Below are 7,706 nucleotides of genomic sequence, written 5' to 3'. Positions count from 1 at the left end.
TGAGACAAAAACAGAGCAGGAAAAAAGGCAAAAATAATGTGTTCATTAGTATTTCACAAATGCATCAGGAGCACCAGAGACGCAACCCTAAATTACAATTAATGGTTATGTAAATTCAATTTTTGTATTTGATCCTTTGCATTGATTAATACAAAGACTCAACAACTGAAAGTCATCACATCTGGAATGAGCAATTGCTTGGAGAGACAAGCTCATTAGCATGTTAATTTTCAGCTTGGCCAGGAACCAGCTGACATGCGTGATCAGGTCCGCAATCGGGGGGATTAACTGTTCAAACAAGGTAAGTGCAGTTTAATTCCCCTTTCCGGCCATGAGCCAGTCTAGACAGTTTACCACTATGGCAGAGGGGTCTCTCTGTTTCATGTACAAGGTGTCATTGCTTTGTTTTTTTTTTTCATTTTTGGACTAATTCCATTAACAAGAGACTGTTGCCCATTTTTTGAATGGTTATTGTTGAATTGTGAAAGTAAAAAATTGTGATGTGGAACAACGATGGTTCCTCATGATTAGACAGACCAAACAGAATCATTCTGTCTTTCCCTCCAGGTCCTTACTGCCTATTCTCTTTCTGTTCGCGCCCACACCTCTTCTCGAAAAATTAATACATCGTTAGTGTACAAGCTGTATACTAGCTTTGCACTACAAACATGCATGTTGCAAGCAAAACTTCAAGACAAATCAAGTATTTTTTTTCATCTTTTATTTATTTATTTATAAGTTTCAAGAGCTGTAAGTAGGTTTTTAGGACATATGTCAGATAACTTACAAGATTACACAAACTGAGCTTGGCAGACAAAGGCTTAAGGTGGTAACCCAGAAACAAGGCTGGTTGGCGGTTTCTTCTGATTTCCTACACTTCCCAGCAGGGTCGGTACACCCTTCCCACCATGCATCTCATAGTGTCTCTCCTGGCGATGCTGATGCTGGAGCTGGGGTCTTGGTCTGGCTCCCTGCTTTCCATGGTCAGGACGTTCTCTGGCGGCAGCACAGCCTCCAGGTCTTGGAGCTTGTAGAGAGACAGACCTCGGCCCAGGGCTCTGTTGCTCTTCCAAATGCCAGCGTCTGCGACAATGATGATCTTTGAGTTCCCTCCTCTGTTGGCATGGTTGCTCGCCTTTGCAGGGCTGAAGGCATTTTCGGCCACCTCGTCACTCAGGAACGGACTGAGGACGTCCTGCTCTGAGCTGGCGTCTTCTGTCTTGGTTGCAGGCATCGCCGCCGAGTTGATGTAGCACTCTGACAACAGTGCCATGGCGAATAAAACGGAGAAGGAGGAGACCTTCATTTTGCTGGTGCTCGAAGTGGCTCCTGGAGAAGATGACCCAAACGCTGCCTCTTGCTTTCTCCTCGCTCTGCTGACTTTGAGGAGCAGGTCACCCTCTTTTATACTGTTGAATGTGAAGGACTGGCCACGTTGCAAGCTGAAGGGCGTCATCATTTCTGGTGTTCCTTTGTGATCCAGGATTTTAAACAAAAGTCACAGTAATGACACATGACAAGACCTCAAGCAGAGATGGAGTGTTTTGTTTGGTGTAAAGGAAATTACAGGTACTTGCAATGTGGCTGGTTTTCTTAAGTCGATGAGGATGACACGGTGGGGTAGCTTTCAATGGGACAATCGAGTGGCCAATCTAATTCCAAAATCTATCCCCTTTGAAACAAAAAAAGGATTATAGGCCTGCTTATGACCACCAGGGCGAAAGACTCAGTATGCTGCCAACATTGTCTTTCTCCCCATGAGTCAGACTGGTATCAGAGACTTGTTGCATGGCTACCCACTGGGCACTGTATGACCATGTGTCCATGTGGCCTTTCAACTTGATAAAAAGGAAAGAAACCTGGGAGATGCTGATGAGTTGGCAGGCAGAGTTTTTGAACAGAGGGTACCTAGGATGTGTTGTGTAGCATAATATCATCATAGTATCATAATATCAATGAGAAATAGATATGTTCACCACTGAATGGCTTTGAGATAGTTCAGTAGAATAAACCCACTCCTGAGCAAGGTAGGTATAAAGAGTATTATAAAAATTTATATTTTGGGCAGTTCATATTTAGGACAATCATATACTATACTTTGGCATGAGCTTCTTGGCAACAGTAAATACACCTTCAAAGGAACAAACAATGCTGAAAGCATAAAAGCAAACTGTTTTCCCTGGGAAAATATAAACTCTTATGTTTGCTGTAGTGGTATAAAATATTAATGCATAATCTGACATGACATTAGATAGCTAAAAAAATTGTTCACAACTTACAAGAAGTGTAAAATAGCTATTTGAAAAACATTTGATTTAACTATTGATTATGAAAAATTTCCCTGTTTACCCCCCATTGCCATTTGTTGCCCATGTAATGAAATAAGCATTTTTGCCATTCTGGCAAATCTGACACCAAGCTAAGGAGGTATCGTTATTTTTTTTTTATTTCGTGTACTTTTATTTTATTTATTTAACATTTCAGCTGATCACTGATTTCAAGAAATCGGGGCACAAATATCTGATTTGACTATTATGATGTCAAATCAATGATATAATTGATATGATATAATATAATGATCTAATATGCCTAAAAGAAGTTAATTGCCAAAAAATATCAACAGTATTTTCCTGGCTGTAGTCCTCCACCTTTTTTACAGAAATTTGATATGTCTCAAATTTGATTGGCTGTGTCGGGCAGCTGGCGTTCCAGCTCATCATGTGGTCCTGAATAATGTTAGCAAGCATGAGCTTTGTTACACAACTGAAGAAGCACTCTTCATATTGCGTTGCTCTCATTCGGCTTGACTAAAAAGACAAGAGAATAGCTTCCAGAAGCAGAACTCAGTGGTTCCACATGGTTCCAGTTCCCACAATGGAAAAGCCCCACGGGTGCAACAAACCTGTTGTTTCCTGCCATGCAGACAGAGAGAGAGGGAAACCAGCAACTGCCAACAAGAATGATGTGAAGATAAATTCCTTGAAGAAGGTGAGTGTGGATGGGGATAAAGTTGTAGCCAGAGGAAGATAAGGAAGTTGTAGCTGTAGAGTTGCTCAGCCTAAAGGATAAATACAAAAAAGGCAAATAGGAATTTTGCATTTGTAGGAGAAAGAGTACACTGCATTGCATTATTGTCATTTAGCAGAGCCTCTTATCCAGAACAACTTACATAAGTTACAGTTTTTACATGTTATCTATTTATATAGCTGGATTTTTACTGAGGCCATTTTGGGTTAAGTATCATGCCCAAGGATACCGCAGCAGTGCCCCTGCAGGCAATTGAACCAGCAACCTTTCAGTTATGAGCCCTGCTCCTGCCCCATAATTCCAAAGCAGAGCTATATCAACAGGGACATTAGGACAAATACTAGGCATTCTACTCCATATTTGGCACAGTGAGAAAACTATTAAAAAGCCAAGTTCTGCACTACACAGTGGTAGTAGCAAGGCCCTGTTCAACCTTGTATGACTTGAGTGACTAATTAGGCAAATTATTCCTGCATCATATATGTGAAACATGTGCCCTTGTCATCTAAACAGAATGTCCCTTTTTAGGGACAAGTACTTTGATGAATAAATATTATTTCTCAAGGCATGTATGTCTAAGGATTTTTAAATTTAATCAGCATGTGGCTCAAATTAAAATGTTAGCTTTAGGCTTGTCAAAAGCTGGACCAATTATCGTATGAACCCAGCTGTGCACATTCTTCAACAGAGACAATATTCTCACTTGGAATAAAAGTGCACCCAGAGTAACACTTTAGTAATGTTTAATTAAAGATATTTACATATTTAATATTTAAATTTTTTTATGTGGCTATATTATCTTAATGTTTTTGAAAAAGGCACATTCATTTAATTGATTTTCACTTCCATTGAAACATGTGGTGTTAAAAATGTCAGTTCAAATGACATTGGGGACACAGCAGGGATCAGCAGTTTAGCCTTTGTCATTGCTGGCAACAACATGGTGTTTATATTATGTCTTTATTTTGGTCTCATTGTAGTCTTTAAAGCTACCAATGAAAGGGGGTTGTCAAATGTCAGTTACTCTTTCCCGTGTGCTTAATGACTATCTTTAAAATGGGACAGAAGGAAGGTGTTAAAATGTTAAAAATAACCCTGCTCCTGCCTATAAGGATTATGTTCAGAGGAGCAAATTATTTTGGTGAAAAAGAGTGAAAACAGTTTAAAGGATTCCATCTATTACTAAAAGGAATGGGAAAAAAGTGATTGCATGTCTGTATTTTTATTCTACTTTTGTGGTGGTATCTCTCAGTTTTTGACCAGCTTCCAGATATAAAGCAGTGTTAATGAGATGTAAACCAACCAACAACACTGTAAAAAGGCCCATGTGCTTTGCATATTTTTATATTTTTGTCACAGCTTGTAATTATTACCTTTTGGAGCCACCATATTAATTGCTGTGCACCTGCTTTTCTATGACTCTCCAGAAATCACTGAGCACCTACTTGTAGGAATGGGACAAAATATTCTAAAATAAGTCCCTAAACTATGGTTATCCAATTCAAAGTGTGAAACTTCAGAAAGATGAGTCACAGAGTCTCTGACACATGCAATAATGGGTCTTCTCAATTGTCCTTTCTTTCCCTTTCAGAGTGAAAATGAGTTTAAAGAATAGTCGAGGGGGGGATTTGACTGCTCACATCCACGCTCTCGGCAATTAAAGAACTCGACCCCCAACGCAATGCTGGGAAATGTTAAAATGTCAAAAATAATTGGGAGCAAAGCTGCAAGCTGAAAGGCTATAAGGGTACAAAGAATGTGCTGGTAAAGTTAGACATGTCAGCGGGCTCTATTTCTCCTGCATCAAGTTTAGGATGAAAGAGGGAAACATGGCTATGGTGGAGAATATGAGAAAGAGAATAAAAAAAACATTAATTTGAGCTTTAAAGGACTGCCATATTGCCAGTTAAATTGACTGGGTTCTACTGTGAAATCGATTAGGACTGTGTGGGAAGGTACAATAAATTATCCAGCAAGAATGGCATACCAGATGGAATCTATATGTTTCACTTATGTCAACATCTACATCTTACAAGGAGACTACAGGCTCCTTGTGTTGAATCAATGTAACGGCAACATAGATATTATGACAGCAGAAGGTCTCTAAGCATAAATGTAACAAAGAAACAGTGTTTTACTGATGGTGTTAAAGCTGTTTCTTTATCTCGTTAGTTGTATTATTGACTACTGTATTGCATTTTTTACTGTAAGTCTTTATTGACAGGATAATACTTGTGGAGGCATCTTATTTTCAAGGTGGACCTGTAAAGACAAGGTAAACATAATTATAACACTGCAGGAGAAGTACTAATCAATACGATTTACATATTTATGTCCTCACATTGGTTGATGTGTTAACACTGCCCAGCAAAATGATCTTTGTTATGTCGAAGTCAAAATGAACATCCCTCAGCTAGTTTTAACACAGGTCACAACTGTCATGTTAACCATTATTTTGAATAAAAATGACCTGTGATCAGATAACCAAGGTCATTAGTGCTCAGAAGCTTTACCTTCATTATATAAAAATAGAATTAAAATAGTTTCTTCCATAGTGACCCCCAAAGCATTTGGAAGAGAAAAGGACAAATATACTGTACATTTCTTGTATTTTCAAAAATCATCCACTCATCCATTTAGAATAAAACAGAGCAGAGACAAGCAGGTACAGAGAACAAGGCAAAGCTAAGCCTTGGAACCCCAGTGCATTGTACAGTGCAGTACATTTATACACGGACGACAATTTAAAGACGTCAATCAACTTCTTGACAGAAGGGACTGATGTGAAGAGGAAAGCGTGCAAACAGCACACCTTGGCATTGTGAGATGAGCGCACTATCCACCGCACCCGTCATAATTCAGAATGCATCAGATCCATTCAAATGATATTCTGACTCTTCTCATGAAGTAGCTAATCCACATCCTTGTCTCAAGGGGCAAAGGCTCTGGACAAATTTACAAGGGTGATTTACATATCAAACACTGCATTTCCCTTTGATTCCCACAAAATTAGGTGTTACATGGCTTTGCACGTGGAAGGATTTTTTTTTCTTTTGCATGATTTGAAATACACATGCACATGAGGAATGTTACACAAGTGAAAGTCTCATGAAACCTCCATGATTGTCTAAGCACTCATTACACCATATGTATCAATGCATGCTATACTACTGTAGCATTAGTGGAGAGCTGCCAATCTTTGTTACTGCCATTGGAAGTCTTGTTGTGGCATAAAAAAAGCCATTTCTCTTCTCATATTTCTCAGTTCATCGTGAGCTAACAAAGATGTCAATTATTCCAGTGAATAATTACACATATCATTGTCTCAATCATTTGTGTTATTTTCTACAATAACAATATGACATGTAGTTATTAGGGATGTAAATGACACTTACTTTTTGACTGTTGATTAGTTGATGGCTGAAAAGGGTGATTATCAATTGAATTCACTGATAAAAATGAACCAATCACTTTAATTAACACAGACTGTGAGACAGAAAGTAAGAGCAACAAAAAACGGTTGTAACAGTTGTAACCTGCTAGCTAGCTAGATAGATAGCCAGGGAGGCTAAATTGAACATTATAAACATACATGGAATCATAACAAGATCGTTGTAAAATACTGTTGTAAACAAAAAGAAAATGCCTACCAGAAAATGGAACTCATACACAATTCCCAGAGCAGTTGGAAAAGTATGTAGGGCCACATTGCAAGATAGGGGAAAGGTTTTCGATTTTTCTTCATGATCAACTAATTCATGCTTACAGGAGTTTTTTGTTTTGTTTTGTTTTTTCATCCACTTAGGTGTAAACCTTATATATGCCATTTTACTAATCTATGATTATGCCATGCTGCATCAGGAGGTTTCCATGTTCATAAATCAAATATACAGAGTAAATAAACTAAAACATACTAATAACATTCATAGTCATAACCGCTTATATAATACTGCTATGCTTGGTGATTGCTGTCACTGGCTAGTCACTTTCCATTTCCACTTTCCACTTGTTCCATCCTTTTCATCTTATATCTGTGATAACTTGTACTGTGTTTCTGTATCATGTTCTGTCAAGCACACTGACTATTGCTTTGACATTGCTAAAGTAAGTCAAATTTGGCTGATCAGTTGATTGTGATTAATTCTCCTGAGCTTAATAAAGACTCCCTGTTCTACAGGCTTAGAAGTGTTCTAATGACTGTTTATTTACCATGCTGTGTTCTTTATTTCATTCCACTCTAATGTGTCTGTGTTAAAGTGATTTGAAACACTAAGACACATTAAGAAATACTAAGCAAAGTGGAACAACCATTATAAAGAACATGAGTAGCCAATTTTAAACAAAAAGGAGTAGAGCGGACCCTCCCACATTGTGGGGATTAGGGGCTCAGCCCCCCCCCTCGCGATGTGGAAAAACCATGTAAAATTTTCGGCCCCCCTAGGCGAGCAAAGCGAGCACCTCCAGCTGGGGGGTTTGGGGGGGTGTTGAGATTTGAGATTAGTTTTAGGATGTTTTTAAGGCTATTTGGGATGGGTATTTGGTCATACATTAAGGTCAGTGTTAAGTAAAAATATGAGAAAAAAATGAACAAAAAAATCTGAGAAAGAATTTCACAACAAACATTAAAAATACAATTTATGTCAGAATACCTGCAATTAACAATCTACAATACTGTACTG

The 7,706-nt window shown here is 38.4% G+C and overlaps 1 protein-coding gene across 1 annotated transcript; it reads right to left on the bottom strand.

The window, feature by feature from the left end:
• Positions 1 to 770: 770 nt before the first annotated feature.
• On the bottom strand, positions 771 to 1,362 carry pmchl (pro-melanin-concentrating hormone, like). Its single transcript, XM_036529802.1, has one exon. It carries the CDS (start codon positions 1,304 to 1,306, stop codon positions 872 to 874), a length of 435 nt encoding a protein of 144 aa, XP_036385695.1. The 5' UTR covers positions 1,307 to 1,362; the 3' UTR covers positions 771 to 871.
• Positions 1,363 to 7,706: the final 6,344 nt, after the last annotated feature.

Source organism: Megalops cyprinoides, chromosome 5, assembly GCF_013368585.1.
Source record: "Megalops cyprinoides isolate fMegCyp1 chromosome 5, fMegCyp1.pri, whole genome shotgun sequence".
Taxonomy (NCBI): Eukaryota; Metazoa; Chordata; class Actinopteri; order Elopiformes; family Megalopidae; genus Megalops; species Megalops cyprinoides.
Note: the sequence above shows the minus strand (reverse complement) of the source record. Positions and strands in the feature narration are given on the sequence as shown.